We start from the raw sequence: 27,538 nt of genomic DNA, 5'->3' as shown, positions 1-27,538 counted from the left end.
CATCCAATCACTTGCAGGAGTTAAAAACCAAAGAGGAAAGGAAGGGACGCGCTACATTAAAGGCAGATTGACTGGTTTTGAGGAAGCATCAATTGACCTGGATTGAGAGAACAGAGTCACGGAAACTGTTAGGAACTAATGCATATCATGCACATGAGTCACAGCAGGAAGATACTCACAGGTGGAGATATGGTGCCACTTCAAGGTGCCTAAGTGTCATCATATCAGCTAAGCTTGATCCTAGCCGCATTCACAACCTGTGGTATCTAACGGGTCTATTCAAATTTGCAAGCTCTCTGGGTTAATGTATATGGATGGATGGATTAATGTATGTCTTCAATAACTTGCAATCAAAGTCTTTACCTGTACCATGAATATTGATACTCTGAATTCTTTATTATCCAGTTTGCTGGTACATAAACAATTTGATTTGCAATCAACGTTAATTATTTTGTTATTTCTGAATTCATATCTCTGCAATAAGTCATTCTGAGTTAAATTTCAATAACAGAGTTATAAAGAAATCAGGATCAGAATTATTCAGAACTCAAGTTATTTACAATTGGTTTCCAATTTTTTTGCAGATTTTCTCATCAAGTTGCATGAGACTTTGGGTGGGCATATTGCAAGTCAATTTCAAGTACAAACAAGGTCAAATGCAATTTTTGCGAGCATCATGTCCATTGAGGAATATATTGCTTCAAATGGCATTTCATGAAGGAGCCAAAACATGACAACAATCCTTGCAAAAAGTGACCTAATGATATCACATATCAAGGGCAACATGCTCTTATGACAGTTTTTTTATGTTAAAGCTAAATAGTTAACAACTAGGACACAAGTGACTTATAATTCTAAGAAATGGTAGGGGTACTCCTTTGGATAAGACAAAACCAACACAACAATCTTTGAGCAAGTTTCAATCCACTGCTACTTCTAATGCGCACACAAGTGTATGAAACATTGATTCTTTCTTTGCATCTCATACTTCATTGGGATTGCAAACCATTTTAGCGAGTATAGGATGGAGGAAGAACGACCAAGAACGAGTGAAAAAGTTGATTGCAAATTCCTGGTTCTATTCTAGCCTCCCATGTTGCAAAATCTCCATACTAGCAAGCTATGGTAGATGTTAATGCAATTCTAAATCCTAGGTTCAAAACCTCATTGTACGAGACATTAGAGGTTGATATGCTCAATGGCATTATACAAAATACTTCTTGTTGTTTCTGGATTTAATTGTGTCTGAGTTGTTTGCATCAACGATTTGCATCACACTCTGTGATTCATCATCCATATGATAGAGCGCATAAGGAGTAGAGAGATGAATTGTCGCAGACCAAGGGAGACTAAAAAAGATATACTTCTCTTCCATCCAACCACTTCTTGACAAGTGTTACTTCCCCTCCCCCCTCCCTATCCAATATCTTTTTTAGTCTCCCTTGGTCTGCGACAATTCATCTCTCTACTCCTTATGCTCTCTATCATCCTGATGATGAATCACAGAGTGTAATTCGAAACATTGATGCAAAAAACACAGACAATCAAATCTAGAAACAGCAACAAGTAACATGATGGATTTTGAAAAATTGATATCTTTAAATAATACAAAATGTTATGTTGTTAACAAACATCAACGAGAGTGGCCAAAGATTGGATACATCATAATATCAAATGGGCACAATCTTTCTAGAAACTGCATACGCAAGTATCTAAATCTACAATTGCACAATTTGAATTGTTTGATGACGTGGTCATGGATGTAGGGTCACCAAATGTGGCTCAATTTATTACAAATAATGTTTTTGCTTGTATTGTTACGAGGAGACTTGATGGACAAGTATCTCTTTGTACTTTTAAGCCCACTACCTTGATCTAACCTTGGAGGGCATTGGAAAAGTCAAATGGATTAAAGAAAAATTGCAAAAGTTTCACAGTAATACCAATTTCATCTACAATCACACAAGGGTGTTGTCTATGATCATATGATGCTCTCCTTCATAGAAGGCAAGAAGCTAGTTCAACCAGCAATGACAAGATTTGCTACACATCTCCTTGCATTGCAAACAAAAAAATGAATTTGAAATGAATATTTGTTTCAAATGAATAAATGATATCTACCTTCACCAATCGAACTAATAGCAAAATAGTGGCAAAGTACCATTTTTTACAAGTTTATGGGATGCAAAAAAAGGTCAAATGGTCATAGCTATTTGTATGAGGCCATGGATAGGACTAAGGAGGTGATGATGAGTAGGATAAAAAATGACACGTACATGCCATTATGGGACGTAATTGATAAGGGATGGGATCGACAAATGCTCTTCCCTCTCAATGTCATTGGATACCATCTAAATCCATCATTGTTCTATGCCACTCATCAAAAGATGACACTAAGGTCACTCAAGGCCTACTCAAGTGCACGGATAAAATGGTCTCTACCCAAAAACAGTGGATGCAGTATTAACAAAGCTATCAATATACAAGCAAGGGGTTTTCTCCCGAGTATGGCAGCTATGCAAGGTAGGACAGCCTTCAAACTAAGTAGACAACATGAAAATTCAACTCTCTCTCTATATTGTACGCATGAACATTTAAAGTGTTCAACTTATATGACATGATATAATATCAAAATAATTTGTGTTTTTCGATGTTGTAATGTGGTGGAATGGGGTTCACAAGTCTAAGTATGCAAAACTAGGAATCAAACCTATTCACATCAACATACATTGGGGAAACAACCAACAAGCCCAACTACAAACCCTTGGGAGAGCTAGGCACAATAGTTTGGTTTCTTCCTTGTTGAGTGTAGATGCAATTGGATAAGATAGAATAATGAAATGCAAGAACTAGGCCTAATGATGCAAAATTGAGAGTAATTAGCATAAATAGTAAGCTATTGAACAAATATGTCAACTCTGATTACAAATTTGGAAATGGAATCAAAGAAGAACCTGTGTCTGCAACTTGAGCCTAAAAGTGTTATACTATGTCAACAAGCGTCCTAATCCTGAAGTTGTTTGATGCAGATATTAGAAACATATTCAGGATTAGGATGTCACTCAGAATATCTCCCTGAAATTTTATCGGAAAGGTGTCATACTATGTCAGCAGTTGCCACTGTCCAAGGTTTTCTGCTCCTTCTTGATCTCTTCATCTTAGTCTGCACTTACTATCTATACTCCTCTGCTAAACTTGAAACATTTCCTTATGAATCTCCTTGCCTTGAAGTCTTCATAAAAAGGTTGATGTTGCTAGGTGGAAACTCATGCATGCCTTCACATAAACTTGATCATGAATGCCATCTTGAATGCTTGAGAATCTGAATACTTGACCTCTCCTTCACTACCTTAAGAATGCTTCATTGCTTGCTCAATTGAAATGCTTAATGTGAAATGAATTCCATGATGAGAGATGCTTAAAATGAGGGGATAAGACTTACTTTTATACTCAAACTCACGAAACGTGTTGAAAATTACAAAGGCCAACATCGAGTATGTTTTCCCGCTCAACTTTCCCCGACCCTTTCAAGGTTCAAATTTGGGCCCCTTTTGCCTAGACTATCGCGCCTAGCACCCTAGTCTAGTCCTTTTGGACTGGAAAAAAGTCATGAAGAAAAGACAGAGAGTAAAGACCTCAGATCTGGCATTGGCTTGAGCAAAATCAAGGCAAAGAAGGAAAAACACCAAGTTGAGACCCAGATTAGCATGAAATTTGATGGATGACAATGCACATTTTGATCTAACTATTCAACTCGCCTACTTGCAAGTGTACTCAATTGTTTTCAAACATATACATTCCAAGAATACAACTATCTTACAAACCAATAGATGAATGACTTGGTGTTCATTCACGACTTGAAGAACATTTGAGGTTGGAGTTCTAAAATACTTGCAATTGTGATTATAAATTGCAATCATTGTTCTTGTTTCACTTTCTACAAAATCTAATTTCTATATGGAAAAAATTGGGTATTGTTTATGGTGTTTTTACGCACTATGCAACACGGAATAAAATACTAAGTATTCTATCCTCAATTGAACAAAGACTCCTCAAATGCTAAGCTGCGTGGTCAAATGGGACGACTCCAAGGTTCTCAATGTCAAGTCTTGACATGCTTTTGGATAGACCGATTTGATGTGATATTGCTGAAATCACAAGGTGGCCTTACATTGAATCTTGAATGCTTTGAATATTGCTGGAACGTGGAATTTTCACTCAACTTAAAAAAAGGAAAAAAGGACGAGGGTTGAGAGAGTTAATCTAATCCTAGGAATGTAAGAGCAATGGACAATCTTTGGTGGAAGTCAACTAAGCTTTGCTTTGACATGCAACAAACATCTCCACAAGGCTAGTGCAATCTTCTAGGGAAAGCTGATGATTTTCAAATCACCACTACGAGCATAGATACCCTCAAGGAAAAACATATCAATGGAGTGATAATTGAAGTTAAGCTTGGTTAAGATGGATCTAGTTGACTACACAAGATACTTTACAATCAACAAAATGCTAGTAGTATGGATATACAAATTTCACCATTGATCATACACAAAGTTCTTCCACTCGTCTAAACAACATGAAAATTAAATGAGAAATAGAAACCATGCAAATTGCTGAATTAGCACATAAGGTTCACCATATCTTCAATGAAATTAACATGCTTCTTAAAACAATGTCTTGGCAACAATATTTGTCTTCTCTTCCTACTCTATTCTAACTGCTATTTACTATTTTCTACTATCCATTCACTATTGACCTTTACAAATGAAGAGTGGAGCCTTATATAGTGCTCTCATTACAATTGAGTGGCTCAGATTGATTCACAATCAATGGCCAAGATCGAAAGATGAAAACCCTAATTAGGTTTTGTTACACCCATTACAAAGCATTTAATGCTCGACCAATGATAAAATTACATTTTATGGGACACATGTCCCTCCTTGAACAATTGACCAATGACTGATTAGGATAGGTGCATCAAATTTTGTGCCCATGTGGTAGTTATCCTCTTTGATGGATGAGTCAGGTACATTGAATCTAGACACCTTATCTTAGACTGATATGATTGAATAAGTGATGACTAGGTGCCACCTTAGCTAGCTTGATCTTTGTAACTCATCACAGGTGTATGAATGAATGAGGCATATCTCTTGATACTCAACATTTCCAAGCTCAATCGATGAATGAGGTGATGGTGGGAGATATTCCCAAATTGCATCATCTTCTAACTTTGATTAACTCTTCTGAAACTATCTCCTATCTGGGTTACTTCCAACCTAGAGCTTTCGTCTAGCTATATTGTCATTGATTCTTGGATTTCCGAAGGAAATTCAAGATTGTGAAAAATTCCCTCCTTGACTGCTTGATGTTGATCGCCACTCTTTGCCTTGTAGTGCTTGACTTCCATTATTCCTCATGCTGACTCCCTACATTAGACCGCTTTGTGATGTTTTATTTTATTATTTTTGACTTTTGACAATCAAATTAAATTGCCTCCTTGAGCTTGACTTGAAGCTCTAACCTTGATAAGGTTTAGTGTGATAAAAGCCTTCTTTGTTCAAAACCTTAAGCCTTTCATCCTAGATGTTGTTGAGCTCCTTTTGATATCTCCTTCGAATGTAGATCTTCATGTTGAGGTCTCTAGTACCTTTAAGTGTGAATGCTGTCCATCTTCACATTGTTGTCCTCTTGTATCCACTTCGTTGAATCACCATGAGCTGATCCCTTGTATGTCTTAAATCACTTTCAAGTGGTGAAGCTCCTCCTTTATGTCTTATGATTCCTTGCATCAAACCTGGAAAAGATAAAGAAACACTTTAAACCTTGGAAGAAAGATGAAACCTGAAGATAGAAATTGAAAATTCAAAGTCCTTGCATTCAAATCTACTTGATATCATTAACAATTGCTCCATAAAACTTTCTCTATTAGTTTTCACTTCATCATTGCTTCCGCTGTTACTGTTGTTTATATTGCACAACCTGTTTTCTTTCATGTCTTACTTCATCCTTTAGTGTGGAGTTCACGCCTTTGCTTCCATCCACTATAAGCTGTTATATTCTTCTGGGGTTCACTTCATCCGATATGGAATTCAGTTATCCTCTGCCACAATTCGTTTGAAAGTGTATTGCGTCTAGCTTACAAAACAATTTTATTCCTTCTGCTGGAGTGCGCTGATTTTCTGCTCTTTTAAATTCGATCTGAATTGTTTCAAACTGATATTGAAATGATTTTCCTTGTCTCCCTTTTATAAGCACTTAAAGGTAATTACCTTTTTTTTGACAAAGGTCGGCTCAGCTTTTAGATTTTAAATTCTTCTTTTCTAATGTGAAGGGCCGACTTGTTTAGAAAGATTTTATTTTTTATTTTTAAATGCCAACGGTTGTGTTTTAAATGAGATGTCTTTTACCTGAATCGGCTTTCTCATCTTAGCTGGCGCTGATGTTAAATGTCCCTCCCTTGCCTTAGATGAGATCGCACTTCCTTCTGAAGTCGCTTCTTTGGGGTGGCAATGGAAATGAACAAAACCCTTAAGTCACACATTTCAAATAGCAAAGGAAATCATCAATCCTTAAGTCGCTCTTTTCAAGGGTCAATGGAAATCACACTATCATTAAGTCGCACTTTTTCATAGGCAAAGGAAGTCATCAAATGCTTATGTCACACAATTATCTAGGCAAAGGAAATCCTTAATTTGCTCTTTTGGATAGGCAAAGGAAATGCTAAGGCTTAAATCACGTTTCTGAATGGTCAAAGGAAATGGTGATCTAGCAGTTCACTCCTTTGGATAGGTGAAGGAAATGTTCAATGCTTATTAGTTCATGCTTTTTGGTGACCAAAGTAAGTGTTGATGTCAGTTTGTGAAGTGGCATTGTTAATGCCTTGGAAACTTTTTTTTTATCTTCATCTTGACGTTTGTGGGGCCCAAGCAATGTGGCACGGTAGTGGAGGGGAGTTGAAGTTAGTGAGGTGGAAGGGGCGCCAAGGGAAGAAGGGGTGAGGGGATAAAGTGAAGAGGCAGTAAGTGGTAAGGAAGGTGGTAAGATGAGGTGTCGGGGAGGTAAGGTAGATGAAGGATGGGGGTAGAATGAGTGATATGGTAGGTAGGGGTTAGTAAAAGGAAGTGGGGAAGAGGTGATGAAGAAGGTGTCAGGGAATAGGGAGGCATAAGGGATAAAGGGGATGTCGTGGCAAAGGGAAGGGATTCAGGGGTGTAGGCTCGGATAGGATCGGGGCTATGAAGGTTAGTAAAGAAGGTAGGTAATGTAAGGGAATGAGGGGAAGCAAAGGGGTAAAGGATGTGAGATGTGGGTTAGAGGATGAAGGAAAGGGACTTGGGAGGTATAAGGGATGGAAGATAGGTATGTGAAGGTGAGAGGAAGGAAGTAAAGGGATAAAGATGAAAGGAAGTAAGGGGTGTAGGGATGGGATGTTAGGAAGTGGGAGGATGAATGGAATGGTTAAGTGATAAAGGAAGAAAGATGAAGGAAGATGGAGGGATAAGGGATGGAAGATAGAGGATGAAAGAAGAAGGATGGGTAGAAAGTGAGGGAAGGTAGTGGAAGGAGATGGGAGTGAAAGGTGAGGTGGAAAGAAAGGAAGTAGCAGGTGAAGGTAAGGAGGTGTGGGAAGTGGAAATGGAAGGGGAGATGGAAGGTAGAAAGGATAGGAAATGGAAACAGGAATGATCGGGCAGCATTGTGAAAAATAGGAAGTGGAAAGGGAAGTGGAAGGAAGGATCGCGCTTTTGCTTGGGTACTAGAAGTCTTAGGTTGCACATTGGAGGGGTCAATGGAAGTGCCAATGCTTAAGTCGCTGATTTCCAGTGGCAAAAGAAGTGCCAAATCCTTAAGTCGCTGATCTAGGCAATCAAAGGAAATGATCAAAATGCTTAACTTTGATAACTTACTCATTTCTCCTTGAGCCTTTTCATGATGATTCGGACTTCCTGCCTATCTTCTTCCAAGCATTGAAAACAATTTGCCTTAGCCAAATTTAGCATTTCATTTCTGATTTTGCAAGCAAAAAATGATCAAATGGAACGATCATCATGAATCATTCACTTCGTAAGCCTTGAGAACTAACTGTCCTCACTTCATCTAAAGAGAGAGACCTGACTTGATTACCTCTAAGCCACTTAAGATGCTACACCTCTTACAAGTGAAAGGCTAATAGCTAAAGACTCCACAACTAACCTAGAATGCAAAAAAAAAGTGGTGGTCCCCATTTGCAATGGGGAGATGTGTGAAAACATCATAACAAGTACCATCAAAGAAGACCAGCTGATTGGCCTCAATGAAATCAATCCAGATTCTGAGTGAATTACAAATGCAATGTCCTTGACAATGCTGATGATTTTGATCTCCTTAGGGAGTCAACTATGGTAATGATGAGGTTGAACAACTCAAGGGAGGCTCTAACATAGGAGCTTCCTCATCAGGACTTGCAGCCATCTAGTGTGGATCTCTTCCTAGCAACAAGTCATTTTCCACATCTGACTTTTTGAAACTTTGTGCTTAGTTTGTAGGTTGCATTTGTACATAGTAGAGTTTAATTGAAAATTTGTGAACTATAAGCATCTAGTTATCATTTATTTATTATGCAGTATGCATTGTGCAATACAAGGTCATCAGTGACGAAATTAATGATCAAAATCTATATTCCACAAATCATGGGCTAATCTCTTGTTTTCATTTGGTCTCTATACCTCTACACTATTAAATGCCTTTAAATTTAAAAAACAGCAGTTTTTCCTCTTCTTTTTTGGCCCTTCTCTACATTTTTTTAAATTTAATATTTTTTCGATTAGATCCCAATTTTTTTTTGTTTGCCAATTTTTTCTCCGAAAGATTTTTACTCCCATGGACTGAACCACTACAAATTTGCAATTGAAGCCTCCCTCGAATTCACACATAAGAGTAGACTACTAACTTGTCTAGAAAACTCAGAATATTATTCAGCAAGGATAAACAATCACTACCATAAGAAGGATCTTTGCTAAACAATTTACCACAAATTACAAACTTTGTTACATTATGGGGAGAATATAATAATATACATTATCAGCATTGAGTTTTATGTGGATTCAGTACAAGAGCTTGAATAGACAAATTTTGGAACGCCTCACAAATGAATAACTAAATATACTTCCAAGCATACATTCTCCCTAAGCTAATTGTTTTATATGCTTAATAAAATATTGGCAGACACCAAAAGACAAGAAAATCTGTCCTGTGAGAAAAGCAAATCATATTTTGCAGTTATTATCATTTATCTTTAGTATGCAAGAGTAACATGCAATATCAATGATCCATAAAAAACACTGCAAGAAAATTTCCAATTAAAAAGCCAATTTTCATGCTTTACACATTTACTAAAGCAATGAATGCTATGTATGCAAAATAAAATAACTGCTACTGGTTCTCAAAAAGATAATGCAAACCTTGATAGCTGTTGCCAGAACTGGTAGAAGGTGAGACTGTGTATTAACTTTGAATCCATCATTTGAACCCCTGTACAATTCACAAAATAATAACATTATCCGAAGTAAAAAATTAATCATTGTGAAAGAGGAAATTCACTCCAAGCATATGCAAATAGCAACATTTTTATTCTTTTACAGGAAGAGAAATAGTTAGGATATAATTTATACAGAAAATATTCATTATGCATCCATTCATATGGATGTACTGCCATATGAGGAGATGAAAGCTTGAATCCGTAGAGTTTATTTTGATAGTCATAATGCAAAAATAAGTAGCCAGGACAGTAGAAGCCAAGCACCCTCAAGAATTTTATGCTCATATGCAAGGACAAGCTAAGCCCGCTTTTCCGCCCAAAAAACTTATAAGGACAACTGTTGGTAGGCCGCACATCACCTTCCTCAATTTGAGTAGAAATATTTTGCATCAAAACTAATAGATGCAATATTCAACATAATAAAACATAACATGCCGATACAAGCAACAAATAGACAAGGAGAATGATTCAAAGTACCATGGTATCCTACAGCTGAAAATGAACAGTCAAATATGTAGTCAATCTTTGTGAAAGGCAGCATAGCAATAATCTATGATTACCTGTCTAAGTGAATAGCAAGAGTGGGTACTCGGAGTATAGGCTCTTGGATCCTAACAAGCTCATGACTGTATGACGGAGCACCATCAATATTTCGCTTTACAATCACCCGGCCAGCAACTGACAAATCTCGGTCAAACCAAGTGTGCCACAATCCACCTCCATATGTTTGAACAGCAACTTCCAGAAATCCCCCTTTACTAACCTGTATACAAATTAAAAATTAGGAAAATTAGAAAAGAATACACAAAACAACATCATTTCAATCAGAAACATGAAATTTCCAGTCCATAAGATTAGCTAAAACATCATTTCAGTTAACTAAATTCATTTAGAAGAAATCATCATCCACTAAGTGCTAGACCATAAAGATACAACTATTAGGAAATGATGCTTGCGGGAACTGATGTCTCATTATCTCTTCAAAATAAGCTTAAATGCATACTCTTGGTTTCTAAATTATACACAGCTATAAGCTAACATCAAATTTACATATCAAAAGATGAGCATAAACTTTGAGGAATCACATTTATCATAGTAAAATATTGGTACATGACACCCTAATATTAAAGATAATATAACATGTTTATCAAAATTTGGGAAATTGTAATATTTTCGCTTAAATAAAAAAGGTTTGCTAAAATATTTATAAAGTTTCATTTAATTAGGAAAACAAACTCAAAAAAGATCTTTTTACTATATTTTCAGATTCCTTACTTGACAAATATCCATTGGCATGTTTAATTTGGCCAGTAAAACCATAATGTTCAACATTATTTTACTTATGCATTTCATAGATCTTACAATTTTGGCAACCAAAAGAATGCAATTAGCAAAAAGGCTCACCACATTTCATATTCTTTTATTTTAAACTGTTCTGCCTCAAAGTTTCCCTCGCTAATTTGTTAAAAAAATCATACAGGTTGATCAAAACATTTCCTACATAACCCCATGAAAGAAAAGCATGCATGCAAGCTTACAGAATAACCATATGCAAAGATCAAAGACATACCACAAGCGAACACAAGACATACCTTGGGAAAACCCAACCTCCAAAAACATCCACACTCAATGTATTATTCAGCAATGAAAACATTACAATACACTTACACAGCCTCCATGAATACTTCTAAAAACATAATGCTCCTCCAATGCATCCTCCATGTGTCCAAGCATGTAATGTCCCCAAAATTGGACATTACATCACTAATATTCCTCAAGTTTTGTCAAGTCTCTAAAAGAGACAAAATTGCGAATGTATATTGGAAGACAATTATTATAGAGGGTTCAAGTGTGACCGTCATTCAGGACACTAATTGTATAGTCAGCAATCATGATTAAAGATATATCAGGCACTCTGAGGGGATTTACGACATAGCCTTCTACTTGGACACCCTACAGTAATGCATTGTTCTGATTTATTGGGCCGGTTGAAGAATACATTGCGCGATCCTATGAATGACACAACCGCAAAGCATTGGGCATTAGATTGTTGGTAATATGACCCCACGATACCTTAGTGATGGCTAATATAGACATCAAATATTACAGAGATGAATTACATCTGGAGGAGCTTGGTTCATCCCAAAGCGTCTCATAGATAAGAAACAATACGAGCAGGGAAGAAGATGGAGCCAATCATAACATCGGGCCCCATAATAGCGTTGACAGAGATCTACGAAGATTGTTCACATATGCAGGCTCAAGGAGATCATTTAATGGCATGAAGAAAGTGTCAATGATTAATAAGGAGCTATCGAGTTAAGACGTCAACTCACATAATTCCGATTTAGCAGATGATGGTTGATTCAATAAGAATCATTAAGATAGTTAAGATCAACTAATAATTAAACATCCCTTAGCTATTATCAAGCACATCTGGAGCGATTAGATAAGTAATCTAATCGGTCAATTATTATACAATGAGAGAGCACGATAAGATTAGGGCTGAGCATCATTAATGACGACGATTAGTCATAAAGACTATCAATTTAAGGAAAGAAAATGGACTGATCAACTAATCAAGTCAGCAAGGGATTAAGTCATGAAGTGCATTCAGTTTGAGCATCGCTTCTCTTGGAAGGAGTCTGATGTCAAAAGGTGCAATTATTAAAAGGTGGCAACCCATGTTTGTATCCCTTGGTGACATATTGAAGGAGGGTCAACAAGGGACAACATGGATATAGGATAAGGGATTTACAGCAATGATATAAACCATTCCATTATGGAGTAATTACGACATATACATTCCAGTATTGATCTTTGACGGGAGTATTGACATTGGATAGGTTTTGCCTCCTGGCATCCAGATTGGAACGACTCCACTAAGCATCACCCATTGGGCATCAAACTGATTGTATACTTCCCGTACTAAATCAGAAACAGCACCTCACATTCGCATCTTATACAGACCAAACCAGATGCTGCAAATAGCAACTTGTTATCCTTGATAAGAAGGATCACAACATACGTCATATGGATATATACTAGAAAGAGTAGATCTAGGTCGTTCCATACTGCAAGATTGGATCATAATACCAGTGCAGACCAGAGAACATCACCGTCCATATAAAGGACAACAGTGATGCACTATACCGACTACACCATTCAAGTATCAGATACATGGATCAAGATCAGCTTACATATATCAAATCTGTAGAATCAGAAAGAGTGTTATCAAGATAAGTTCTACTTTCTGAATTATTCTTAAATTTTAAAATCAATATTATAATAGAATGTATTCAGTTCTAATAAAGTTATGTTTATTAATATATTACATTTCTCATTTTAATTTAAAATTGATGTCTCGGGACTAAATTCAGGTTAATCCCAAAAGGGGACATTACCAAGCATGAATCCACACATCAGATGCCATGCTTCACATGTGCATTCCTTAGAAGAAGACTCAATACAATGATAGCCAAGACAATACCTTTAATAGCCAACCTGAACCACTAAACATGTGCTTTCTTTTATAGAATCAAGCTCATACAAATACAATCAAGTGTAAGCTAAAACTATATGCCTCAAAACCACAAGTGCACAAAACCATTGACCCCACATTTACTTTTTGGTACTAAGTTTCCCAAATATTAAATATTTTCTCATGTGCAACCCACACATAAAATATCTAACCCAATGTTACATACAACTTTACAAGTGGACCCAAATAGATTTAATGTGGCTAAACTCATCAGCTAGGATGCACTGCAAATAAATATTCATTTTATATAATTAGAATAGTCAATGTCATGCAAGGTGTCATGCAAGGTGTACAGCACCTTTTCCTAGCATTATTAAGGCATAGAATAAGCTATCCTATTTGAACCAAATATTTGTGACATAGCACACAACCCTATCCCAAAACATATGGCTATGTCCAAAAACTGAGAGCAAGAAGCTCCTGCGAAGGATATTGGTAGCAAAAAATATTCCCAGAACAACTCATGTGATTTGTATCAACTACATGGAACCGAGATGAACTACCACCAAAGACATTTCCTTTGCCAAAAGTTGATGATCTGATGGATAAATTGAATGGAGCTGAATACTTTGCCAAGGTTGACCTTCACTCAGGAAGCTATCAAGTACTTAGGGCGAATCCCACTCAAAAGTTGTCAAGCACCTTTTTAACTTCAAGACGAAGAAAGGACATCACTCAGAACACGTCAAGACCATTACTGTTTTAGTGCTATTATGAAAGAAACAAGCAATCTGCTAATCAACTGGCAAACACAACATACAAAATCTAATGATCAGAAATATCCTTTAAGGCCCAAATCTCAACCCTTCCTAAGAAAGTTAGACTGTTGGAAAAGCAGGAAAAATATTGGAATTCCAAGAAAGCCCCTCATAGCATAACTTTATTAGAATGACTTTTCTAGACAGCACATAAAGAATACAAGCATTCCTGAGAGGCAAGTAAGCCAACTTAAGCCAACCAACGCCACGGGTAGTAAAGTTGCCACACATTGCAATGTATGTAGTCTTTCAGTTGACCTACAACAAACTACTTGCAATAACACGAGTTTTTTGGAGACTACCAAAACCTTTAAACTTGCAAACCTGAAACCAGTTAAAATAGCCTCTAAACTGAAATATTTTCTCCCAAAATAAACACAATAATTACACCTTTCTTGTGCCTGAATTTACTGTTTATCAAAAAATGTCATTGATGCTTAATTTGAAGTTCGAACAAATAAATTCTCATAATACCATAACAAATAATACTCCACCAGCCTTCCAAGCACTACTATATAATCTGTTCACTAAATATCTGCGAAAATTTGTCTTGCCTCTGTTTAACGGCATTCTCATATACAGCAAGAGATTACCAATTCCCTAAGAAATTGTCAGAAATTTCTCATCCGTTGCCTGTCCACCAACAACTTAACAAAGAGAGATGTTTTCATTGGTCCAAAGAAGGCCTTCGAAATTGTGAAAGAAGTTCTTCATTCCACACAAATAAATACCAGCCGCTTCCCCTTGTCTGTACTGGCCTCTTGCAGCATTAGGCTGACTTCCATTTTTGGAGAATCTTGTTCACCCTCTGACTTTACTTAGTTTCCCATAGACAACTTCTCCCCTGCTTTAAGGGCAAACTTGTATGCTTCTTCCAAAACTCTAATTCTAAGGACATTGATCTCTCCAGTCTCCATTGATATATCTTGCCACCTTCTCCTAGCCAACCTCATGATGACTTAACCATATGGTTATCTTATAGAATTCTTTGGTATAGTCCTTGACACTAAGCTCTCCCTATCTCAAATTATGAAGCTTATTCAACAACTCCAATTAGTAATCACCAAGTAGGAATTTCCCCTAACTTCGCAACCATTTTATCCTAGCAATTGATCTTCTCTTTTCATCCTTTACAACTCTCCAGTTGCACTGCCTTCCACCACAAGGCTGCATGATCTTTAGCTCGGTCTAAGCCACCACAGGGCTGCATGTATCTGTGAGTGTATGACAGCAAAACCAGTAAAATATTAGTTTTCTCAAGCAATTAAAACCTGAACATTTCCTTTCATCCAATCTGTAGGTGTTTACATGCTTCTTTGGTCATCAGATGGTCAGCAGGCATTAATGGTTGTTTTTCCTAAGCTAATGTTTCAGTAGCAAGTGGATCCATTGGTAAGACTAACTGGTCCAGGAAGTTTGCATGAAATCAGAATCTGCTAACTCAACTGATTGCATGTGTCATTATTAAGAATCAAACATGGTTCAGGCTGACGATTTGGTATCAGAGCGGGAATTAAAAAAAAAAATTAAAATTTAAAATTCTAAAATTTTTTCACACGAGAATTTTTTAGTGAAATTTTTCAAAAGGTTTTTTTCTAAGCATCCTTTTTTTCCGGTCTTGCATTCTGTGATCGTGGGTCTGTCTTGAGGAGATTTTTTTCTTCTACCCGCATCTATTTTCTACCCTTGATCATGGTTGCATCGCATGACTTCGGCTCTCCCAGCCCACGCAATTTGTTTACATCCGCGCTGTGTCGAGGGTTTTCTGCTCGCGTTTTGTCCCTCTGCGCTCCAGGTTTTGTCACGACGTCTTTTTCAGCTAGCCGCGACGTCGTGTTTTGTGCTCGCGACCCGCGAATTCTTTTTTTCCGCATTGCAACCTGTGTTCGTGGTCACGTTCATTCTGCTTGCGTTTTTTCAATATGCGACGAGATTTCTTTTTTCAGGTGACTTCCCTCTGCAGCCCACGCAATCTTAATCTGCTTTATTGGGCGTTTGTTTCTTTGCGCGTGACCTATGTGTCTTTCTCAGTCCGTGCGATCTCTGTAGGTTTTATTAGTGGTCTTTGTTCTATGACCACTGTTTTGTTGAGCCGTGTGCATTGTTACAGCCCGCAAACGACATTTGTTTTCTGCAGTATTTTTTCTGAAACTCGACCTACTGTTTTGAGTTTATCCACAGCCAGCTTTTTTAACAGCAGATCCTCTAGTTTTCATCAATGACCTAGGGTCTATATTTGATCCACAAAAATTTCAAAATATTTTCTGGGTCTATTTTAATATTTTCTGGGTTTTCTTTAAAATTTTCTGAGTCTCCATCAAAATTTTCTAGGTCCTCGGAAATCCGTACATTGTGATTTGTGCCTAAATCTACCTCAGTTTTGTGCATTGGGATCTGTACCTCGGGTTTTGTGCACTCAGTTTTTACATTAGCTTTGTGCCTTTTTTGTTATCTCATTTTTCATGTCTCAAAAAACGTGCAAGATGGCATCTTTGGCTAACATAATTTTGGAAGGCAATCAATAGTTCAATGGCAGAAATTACAACACCTGGAAGCAGCGAATATTGACAATCTTTGAATATTGCCACCTTGATCAGATGGTGTTGGGGAAATTCACACATCCTACAATAGCCGGTTTTGATTAGGATAAGTTTGATGAGCAGAATCGTGAAGCTGTCATGCTCATCAAACTATCGGTCACCGATGATAAACTCCCACAAGTTCCGTCTGGTAAGAGAGCTGCCGAAATTTAAGAGCATCTAGAGGTGTTGCATGAGAGTTCTGATAAAAGCAGAGCGTTCTTTCTCAAGAACATGCTTTTCGCTATCGTCATGGATGAACAAAAATCTCTTCAAGAGCATCTCACCAAGATCAAGGACATCTGTGATCAGTTGGAAGCAATGTTACCCAGGGACACGTTTCCGGCATAATTTGACCCGTCCCAGAAACGGGGACGTCCCAAAAACTCAGAAACTTGTACTATGGCTGTCCCATAAAATTAATGATTGAATTTTGATTATTTGTTTGACTTCCACTCTCATGCAAACTCTCAATTTAAATTATTTAACACAAACGTTATATGTTTAAGGTTTTATAATGTATATAAGCATGCTTTATCCATGTTTTTATACAAATATTTAAAAAATTTCTATGTATTTTAAATTTTCCCTATTTTTTATATAGCTGTCCCCACTGCCGTCCCCTGCCGTCCCCTACTTTGGGAAAAAAAAAACCATCCCAGAAACCCGTTTCCCCATCCCCCTGTCCCTCCATCCTGGAAACTCGGGCTAACATAGGTTGGAAGCAATCAAGCAAAAGATGGAGGAAGAGGACACGGTAGTCATTACACTGAAGAGTTTGTCGAAATCCTATGAACATTTTGTCGAGACACTCAACATTACTTCAACTAATGTTGACCTCAAGTTTCCAAAGTTGTGCAACAAACTTCTACACCAAGATCGGTGTGGAAACAACAGTTCGGCAGTAGTACCAGTTCGTCCTCCACAGAACAAGCTTTCGCAGCCAAATCCTTTCATAAGGATAAAGGCAAATCTCAGTCTTCTCAGCAAAAGAACTCTGCTCCGTCATTAGAAGGCTCGAAGAAGAAGAATATTCAATGCAACTACTGCCACAAGTATGGTCACATGAAGGTTGAGTGTCGTTAACACTTGGCTCCATAGTCCAAGTAAGGTGGTTCACAACCAAAGGCAAACGTAGCGGAGCACACTGAGCAAAATGAGTCTGCTTTTTATACCTTCATGGCTAAAAGACCTGTAGACCATGTGAAGTCTTCTACCTAGTAAATCGATTCAGATGCCTCTCGCCACTTCACTCATCGTTGGGATCGGTGCATTGAGTTTCAGCCTTCCTCAGATTCTATTATTTTTGGAGGGGAAGAGTACACTGTTGTTGGGAAGGGCAATGTGCAGATTCAGTCTGGAGGGAGGAAATTGATTTTCCTCAATGTGTATTATGTTTCACGAATGGAACTCAACCTTCTCTTAGTAAGTTAGATACTGAGACATTCACCTCAGCTCGACATGACCTTCAATTCACATTAGTGCAGTATCATTGATCGGGAGACTCAATCTACTATTGTCGTGGGTCTTGAGGATCATGGTCTATTCAGACTAGTTGACTCTGGTGATTCTCAAGAGCTTACCGTGGCAGCCAAGCGCTCCTCTATTAGTACACTCTAGCATCAGCAATATGGGCACTTAAATGTGCACTATCTTTCTCCACTTGTTCGAGAAGATCTTGGCATTGGACTGTCGAAGATCCAAACCCAGAGCCTCAAAGTTTGTGAAGCATGTCAGGTTGGGAAGCAGCATCGAACTCCATTTTCAAACGGCAACTCCTGGAAGGCTTCTAAGGTACTACAATTGGTCCATGTTGATATCTATGGGCCGATGAATACTCCTGTTACTAGGTCCAAGTATTTCTTACTTTTTGTTGATGATTTTAGTCATAAAATGTGGGCGTATTTCCTTAAGCACACATCAGAGGTGTTTGTTTTGTTTCAAAAGTTCAAAGCCTTAGTAGAAAAAGAGTCTGGTGAACATATTATTACTCTTAGGTCAGACAATGGGGGGAGTTTTGTTCTTCCGCTTTCTCTCATTTCTATGAACAACATGGCATTAAGCGCCAACTCACAACACCCTACACCCCTCAACAAAACAATGTCGTTGAGCAGCGAAATTGCACAATAACCGAAATGGTCCAGTCCATGCTCAAACACAAGAATGTTCCCAATAAATTTTGGGCTGAAGCAATTAACACTGTCGTCTATCTTCTGAATCAGTCTCATGTTGTGGCTGTGAAGAAGAAGACTCTAGAAGAAGCCCGGTCAGGCCGTGTTACCCTAATTTTTGAACTTGGCCAACTCTAAATTTTAGATCCTTGGTTTGTCCCATAACCCGATCAATTCTCGCACACACCCTTTGGTACTCGAAAAATCATATTGACTATTATTATTACCAAGAATTGCATAGGTGCCAAGCTCAAGACCATTCACCCATATATTAAATGAAAAATTCAAATATGTGGTCAACAAAGAATATTAACTTTGTTTAATTTAGACTTCCATATATTGTCGGGTAATATTAATGGTTCATAAATCATGGAGGATACTCAACATAGTTCCAGTTTAATTCCAAAGCCCGACCTAATAGTTTTGGGCCCCACAAAAGACCAGCAAATGATTATAATAACAATCAGCAATATGGATTAGTTGAGTACTAGCCTAGTGCCAAATTTTCTACATTGAATCGGAGGCTATCTGTGTAGTCAGGAAAGTCAGGCTTTTCTAAACTCCCATGCAGTTTTGAAGTTCCATATTTCACGGACTCCTCGACATTATGTATTATTGGGCAATATGCATTGTTCACGAACTCCTCAAATGCCCGATATAGTTTCAAAGTTCATGTTATCTCCGACTCCCCGACCTGGTCCTCGCTACTGTCCCGATCTAGTTAGATGCAAAATGAAATAACATATTCAATACACCTGGTTTCTCAACAGTCTTTTTCAAAAGGGGCTACAAAGAAATGCGGACAAAGCACTTTGGGTCGGTAGATGTTATGGTGACTGCATATGGAAAATTACTTTCATCATGCAAAAGATCAGATGCCACTTTTTGCTATCAATCTCCCGAGCATGGACTAGCTATTTTTGTTCTTCGTGATATGTCGTACTTGATGGAGGCAACTACAATTGCTCATTTTTCAGGTCTTCTATTAGATGACCTGCGACCTACTACTTCAACAGTTAAAGATGCACAGAAGCAACCATTTGTATTGGGGTTGCTGGTGGTACGGCTTCCGGAAAGACTACGATGCATTTGACACAGAGCAGCTACTTGATTGCAAGATGATATTAAAGCAGTGGAAGTCAATTGATATTCCTAGCTATGATTTCAAACATCATCTAAGATGTGTACCTACCCGAAAGGTGAATCCATCAGATGTTATCATATTAGAGGGATTATTGACTTTCCATGATCCACGGGCTCCATGAGGAAGATGACAAGAATTTATTTTCTTTTTCCATAACGGCATCAAAAGAAACGGTTATGGAACCGAAAGGACAAATGGAAACATTTCTTTAAATATGTAACAAAAACAATAAAGGAGCAGGAGACGGCAGTTTTGGTTATGAGGAATATAATCTTTGTGCAGGATTGAAAAGTCTTTGAACTTTCTGGTTTTGTCTAAGAAATAGAGGGGATTTATTGAAACTTTGAGTTCATTTATCATTCTTTATGATTGTCAATTTTCCTATGTTGATTGCAATCTCTTCTTGGATAAATCCTTCTCTCACATGGGTTGTGATTGTGATTATTTTATAAGCTTTGAATTCTGAATATTCACATTAGCTGGAGGGAATTACTGTTGTTTTCTTGTTTATCTGTTGAGGGTATTTATAAGATGGCTTTGCGTCGTTTATCCCTGTACCTCTTTGTTTATAAATCTGTTGTTCACATCTGTGTCATGGCTATGAGAAGATGTTAGTTGCCTTTATTGCTTTCCCGTTAAAAGCATATCCAAAAAACACACATTTTATCTAACAAAGGGAGTTGTACCTTCATATCAAAATACAAAGAGGAACCATTACGGTTTGCTCAACTGTTGGTTGCAATTGGTCTTATTTTGGGCTGAAGCGAGTCATTCGATTATAGTTTAAAAGGCTAAATTTGTTAACCAACAGGCCGCAAGCCCAAAATAAGTCATCTAAATTTTTTTGGCTCCACTGCTTTTGTTTGGATCCCTAATGCTAAATACAACAAGTTGGATGCCACGAGCCAAAAGCTTATGCTAGCCGGCTACAGTGATAATCACAAGGCCTACCAGCTGATTGACATCAATAGAGGTCGTCTCATCTTCTCATGATGTGGTTTTTGATGAGGAACGAGGGTCGTTTCAGCTCTCTCCACCAGTTTTGGATCCAGAGGATCAGCCTTTCAAGGCTCAAGACTTGGGTGTCTATCTTCCATTAGGACCACCTAATGGGCTCCTTCTCCTATAGGATCACCTAGACAAACAACTACACCACCTGACTTCTACTCTCTCGCCTAAATGGTGGGCTAAGACGATTGGCGATCTTCATGATGATGAGGTCATCGAAGGTAGAACAACTCAGAATAAGTGCAAACATCCTGATTCTGTTAATTTTGCTCTCATGGCCAACATTCACAATGTGTATGAGCCTCAAACATAGACGAAAGGGATACCTGTGTGGTAACAAGCTATGGCAACTAAGCATCATAGTCTACTAAAGAATAACACTTGGGTTCTATCAGATCTTCCTCCAAAGAAGAAACCCATTGGGCACAAATGGGTCTCCAAGGTAAAATATGAGGCTGATGGTACTTTGGATAAGTAAAAGGCTTGTCTCATTGCCAAAGGCTTCTCTTAGCATGAAGGAATTGATTATGAGGAGACCTTTGCTCCGACAGCAAAGATGAGCACCATCAGATTAGTCCTAGCCATGGCATCTCAGTTTGGCTGGAAGTAAAGAGTGCCTTCCCGAATGGTGAGGTACAGGAAGAACTCTACATGACGCAGCCTCCTGAATTCAAGATTGCTGGAAAAGAACACCAGGTGCTCAAACTGGTGAAAGCACTCTATGGCTTGAAATAGGCTCCTCGAGCATGGTAAATGAAAATTGATAAGTACCTCACAAATCAAGGTTTCCAAAGGTGTCCTTCTGACTCAAATTTGTATGTGAAGACTACTAGTAGTGATATCAGCCTTCCGGTCATATATGTCGATGATTTGATAATCACTGGCAATTCAACATCTTTGATTCAGGGAATCAAGCAAAGTTTGTGCCAGTCATTTGACATGACCAACCTTGGGCTTTTGCACTACTGCCTAGGAGTCAAATTTTGGCAGCAACATCACAGCATCTTCATTTCTTAGTCTAAGTATGCCAAGGCTCTGCTAGACAAGTTCAGAATGCAGGACTGCAAACTTGCATCTACACCTATGGAGAAAGGCTTGAAGTTGTCGACCAAATCTGATTCTCCAGTTGAGAATGAATCTGCATTCAGGCAACTAGTGGGCAATTTAATCTATCTTGCCGCCACTAGACCTGATCTCAACTATGCAATGAGTTACATATCCTGCTTCATGACAACTCCTACATTAGATCATTGGGCTATGGCGAAGCGCATCTTGCGCTATGTCAACGACACTCCAGACTTTGGTATCCTCTATGGACGAACCAAAGATCCCAGACTCATCAGCTTCACAGATCTGGATTGGGCAGGCTCTGTTGACAACAGAAAGCCCACATTTGAGTATGTCTTCAATTTGGGCATAGGTGCAGTCACTTGGAACATTAAGAAACAATAGGCAGTAGCTTTTTCCTCGACGGAAGTTGAATATTGAGGAATAGTCAAAGCAACTTGTGAGGCAGTTTGGCTTCGAAGGATGCTTTTAGACATCCAGATGTCTCAAGCAAGTCCTTCACCCTCTTCTGCAACAATCAAAGGGTGCTCAAACTTGCCAAAAATCCAGTCTTCCATGAGTGTACCAAGCATGTTGAGCTACATTGTCACTTCATCCGCAAGCTGGTTGAAGATGGATCCGTGGATTTGCAGTATGTTCCTACTGAGGACCAGATTGCAGATATTCTCACAAAGTCTCTAAATCCAAATAAGTTTGTCAAGTTCAGAGGGCAGCCTGGTGTAGTTGATAGATTGACCATTAAGGGAGGGTATTAAAGTATTATTCACCTTATGCTTTATTTAATGGTCAATATTGTAATCTATTGTAAATAGATGTTTCTATTTATGTTTCTTGTTGTCACTTGTTTCTTTTTAGAAACTTGCCTATATGTACAATTGTACATTTTGCTCAATACATTAACGCAATTACCATTTACACAATTGATCTTCATTCCACGACATGTGGCAGCATCTCACATATTTGGGATTGAAGATAGTCACCTAAGGCAAGAAAAGGTGACTACCTGATTGTCAGAAGGCCACAAACCCAAAAGCATTATTTAAATCTGCCCTCATTGCCTTCTTTGGCTTATTGGAGATCCAAGGACAGAAAGGTGTATAGCGAAAGTGATAGCCCAATGGACCTGAGATCTCTATCCAATGTAGCTTTACTATGCCCTTGATGTCCAGTTGGGAAGTAAACCCAAAGATGATAGAATCCACTTAATGATTGAAACGTTCAACTTAACTATTAGAATTCCTAGGAGCTAACAAAAACACAAGTTAAACTTAAAAAATATCCTTTTGGTGATGCAAGATTGCTTGTCAGCCTCGGATGCTCCTGCATCATTCATATAAGCATAGCTGCAAACAAGAAAATAAAGATGAATGGGAAGTTCCAGAAACTGATCCCAAGCCCCATAGCAATTGTTGGGAATGATTAAGCTATTAATACATTCAAGATCATCCTCCATCTGTCTGGCCCATAGCTGTCACGGCTTAGCAGGCAATATTGGCTCTTTCTGGTCCATGGATATCCTGAACTGCTAAATCCAAGGGATATTCCTCCTCCAACAATTCCAGTTGCTTTTTTGGGTATTGTACAGCAAATAGTACAATTTAGTTGACAGTACTGTACTGATATGTATTAAAATTTCCCAAGTTACTATTTGATGTTTTGATTGGTTAGACTATAGCATTTTAGGGCTCTCTTATTCTTCAGGGCCTTTGAAACATTGCAGGGATGTTTTTCCATATTGCCCAGATCTTTGCATGGCACAGTCACATACTCATTGATTATTTTCACTATGATATTTTTTTTCAAATAGGAAAATGGCAGAGTTTAATAAAAAAAAAGTATAATTTCTGTGAAACCTTCATATGCACACAGACCAAAGATATTTTATCAGATCTTTAACAAATTTGTAAACTCCACACCTCAAAGTTCAGTAGTGTTACTATTGAATTTAGTGTTCATCTCATTTTGTTTCAAAAAAAAAATCATTTGGATTTCTAACTATCAGCATTTTTTCCTTTGTTGCTAGAACTCAAAACTTACTGAAATGTACTTGCATGATCGAGTGCATGTTCATAAGCTTTCCATGCTGGAATATTTTTCTTTTTGCTGATATCAGTTTTTGACCCTTTGCTGGTGATTTTATCCTTCAAACAGCTTTATAATTTATATAACAAGCACCATCTCAAACCTCCATTTCCTAATACCTATTCTATTGGTAATCGATCAGTCATGTTACACTGTTTGATGACTGATCCAGTGTTCTTTTTATCTTATACAATTTCTAAGAACATCAGTGCAATTACCTTAGGTTCTTGTATGTAATAGAACTTTCAGGAAAATCAAATTAAAACAAACGAATTGAGCTAGTACCTTAGAATAAGGCTTCAATTTGAGGCAAGGGCTATCTGTATGAGCACCTACTATGTGAAAACCATTCCCTGCAGTGTACCTGTCAAAATTTATAAAAATTAAAATAAAAAACAAATTCCAATGGCTAACTTACAAGTTTAATGACAATCAGTGTTCACTTTCTTTCATTTAGTCACTTGAAACATCACATATTCTCAATAGAACAGTAGTAATAGAAGTAGATATCATTGAAAAATAAAATATTACTATATTTCAATATTTTCTCAATCTGTGTTGACTTTGACCAGAATTTTCACCAATATATCACCGGTAATACTAATATCACAATAAAAAAATTTCTCTATATACACATCAGAACTGTGATTTTTTGTATCGTTCTTCTCTAAAACTTTTATAAATGGGTTATACACCTTGAACAGTGTAAGAAGCTGTTAAGATTTCCAGCTGCCATATTGTTAATGTTGCCAAAGGAAGAAGACAATTATTGCCATTGTTATTTCAAAAATGTGCGTAGTTATCTACATTTTTGAAGACACTTGGCATAATCAGATTTGAAAACCTTTTGAATAGGGAACATGACTGTTGTTACAGTGATTAGTGACTATCACTGTTCCCTTGAATAACAGTGAACGCTGCTGTCATTATTATGATTCATGACTATAGTCATTACCAGACAAAACTGTTTTTTAACTTGTCAACATTGCATCACAGGTGTTAGTGCTGTCATTGACTTGTTGTGATTTCTACTTCGCAATGGATTGTTGTCATCACTTCATTTGTAAACATAGTTGTATTATATATTAGCTGTTAATTATGTTGTATCAATTGAGATTGTTCTCATCATTATTGTATTTTGACATAATTATTTGTCTGTGATTAGCTATCTTCTTACGATCAGGGATTCGTGGCATTTTGTCATTATTGTGATATGTATCATTCTTGACAGTGGTGTTCAGGAGCATTGTTACTAGAACTGTGATCAAATATAGGAATCATTTCTGCTTAACATTATGGGAAATATTGCTGATTAAAAATCATTAATACAACACATCATTGTTAAGACGGGATACTGCTGTGCTGAAATTCCAGGCATGATTGTTGACACCACTGCAAACTTAAAGAGGTGTTTGAAGAGGTTAGGGAAACTGTTGTTGTCAATTATAGTTCGTATTCTGTATAGAATAGCCTCTTGGACTTGATAGTTAAGGTTAACCACAGGGTTAACAGGTCTTGTTTACCTTAGCTGTGTTTTATTGCATGAAGGGTTCATTATCATTTTGGCAAATTATTTATCAACATTGTAAAGGGATTTATATTATAACTATCTGTAATCTGTGACCTCAAAATTAATGAGAAAAATCATATTTCAAAAGTCATGGCATACAATCTCATTTACTTTCATTTGCTCACTCTCTATGCTTTAGAATAGCTTTAAATGTAAAAAAAATCAGTTATTTCTCTTTTCTTTTCTTTTCTTTTTTAATTTGTCTGCACCTTTTGGGTTCCCAATAATATTGAAAATATATCTTTTGGTATGCCAAGAGATTCCCAAGAAAGATAATTGCTTCTATGAACAGTACTTAACATATAAATTACATTAAAAATCTATTGGTTATACTTCAATTTTAGGAACAAAAAGGCAATCCCCTAATCAAAGCAAAACCCTTAAATTTAGATTTGTAATTTTCTGACTTGAAGCATTGCAAATAATCATAATACTGGACCAAATACAATTTGCAATTTAGTCAAAACATGTAATATCCACTTTTTAGGGTCCTTTGCAGTGAGGCTGATACTGTTATTCTGGGTTGGTATCAGTCAGTTCAGAGAGGGTTTGCATTGTCGCCAATGGTTGTTTGTGGAGTTGGACGACACTTTCTAGAGTCATTTTGGACAACTTGTCCAAGACTTGCTATTTTTAGTGTCAGTTTTGACACCCATTGGTCAATTGGGAGTGTTCCTATTCTCTTGGGGAGCTCAGTTCACAATTTTAGCAGGTTTTGTGGAGAGTTGTTATTTATAGTAAATGCTCAGCTCACACTTATCTTTCTGGATTTTTCTAGGTTTGTTCTCTTTAGTCCCCAGTGAACACTGGTATTTATAATATGAGCTCATATCAGCTTCAGTTGTCAATTTACAAATTCAGTCAATCCTGGCAGCATTTCTATTTCGGGATAGACTGTGATTTCAGTTCTAATGTTATTTTTGACCTCATTTGGCATTCTGATGTATTATTTAAAAAATGTTAAAAATATGTTAAGTAATTTAATAAAAATTTATGGAGACAAGGGCCAACAAATGGATGCATAAGGATATTAAAGTGACTTTATATCGATGAAGAAATTATATGAGGGGTCACTTTATTATTATTTCCCATAAAGTTAAATATTTAAATATTAAATGTGGGAAATTTATATAGGGTTTCCAGAAACTTCATGAGAGGATTATAAAAGGAGATTTGAGGAAGTCATTTGATATTCTTGGTTTATTTTATTTCTCTCTGAAAAGTTTGAGAGCTTTGTCTTTCCATTTACAAGAAATTTGACGGAAACCCTTGGTGTTTCTCGGTGGTTTGGACGGAAACCCAAATCCATCTTTGGTGTGGATTCATCCAAGATTCACCATTGCGCTTCATTATCAGATTGCTGGAGGATAACTGGTCTCTGGAGGATTTGACAGTTACAGATTATCGAGAGGTTTTACATCATTTTGGAGCTTAAACCAGCTAGGGTTTGAAGTTTATTTGCAGATCCATTAACGCATTTTTGCAAGGTCAGAACTGTATTTCAATAATTCTGAAAATCATAATCTATTTCTGTTTTGTACTTCTCATTTGACAGTGGGCAGAGTTGGACTAATTTATGAAGATAGGAGCTTCCTGATTGCTGTTACACAATTCCTGAGCGTTGATGTTGCATCTTTAGTATGTCAAATACAATTTCTGAGTACTGATATCATCACTTCAGTTGACATTTGTATCAAGGACCCAGGGAGTTTCAGATTTCCTGTGTGTTATAACAGTCCACTTGAAGCTGGAAATTCTGCTGGTCAACATTGCAGATCCTTACCTGTTGATAACAGAATTGTATAAGCCTTTGAAGAGATTGGAACCATATTGAGGTTGGAGTTGACTATTAATATTTTCTAAATACTCTAGTTGGATGCATGTAATCAGACTTTAGACTTCCAAGCCTGTTGTTGCTTGCCAATTCAATCAAATCTGCATTTCCAGGCCTGCAATTTGGTAATCAGTCAACATTTTGATGTTATATGATCTGATTGAAGATTTAATAATGAACTTGATGATTCTATGCTCTTGTTCTTTCAATATGCTAAGTTGAATATATTCTAAACATCATTGCAATGAGTTCTTGAGTGAAATTTG

General features: G+C 37.3%; 1 protein-coding gene across 1 annotated transcript in view; it reads right to left on the bottom strand.

Moving 5' to 3' along the window:
- Positions 1-27,538, bottom strand: part of LOC131033448 (probable aspartyl aminopeptidase) — an 82,589-nt gene that overhangs the window by 53,156 nt on the left and 1,895 nt on the right. Inside the window, exons 3-5 of the mRNA XM_057964674.2 lie at positions 24,154-24,232; positions 10,078-10,280; positions 9,441-9,510 (exon numbers count right to left, since the gene is read on the bottom strand). Of these exons, the coding sequence (XP_057820657.1) occupies positions 9,441-9,510; positions 10,078-10,280; positions 24,154-24,232 (352 nt within the window). The remainder of the gene's footprint in view (positions 1-9,440; positions 9,511-10,077; positions 10,281-24,153; positions 24,233-27,538) is intronic.

This window comes from Cryptomeria japonica, chromosome 4 (genome assembly GCF_030272615.1).
Source record: "Cryptomeria japonica chromosome 4, Sugi_1.0, whole genome shotgun sequence".
NCBI classification, from domain to species: domain Eukaryota; kingdom Viridiplantae; phylum Streptophyta; class Pinopsida; order Cupressales; family Cupressaceae; genus Cryptomeria; species Cryptomeria japonica.
This window is presented reverse-complemented; position numbering and strand designations above follow the sequence as displayed.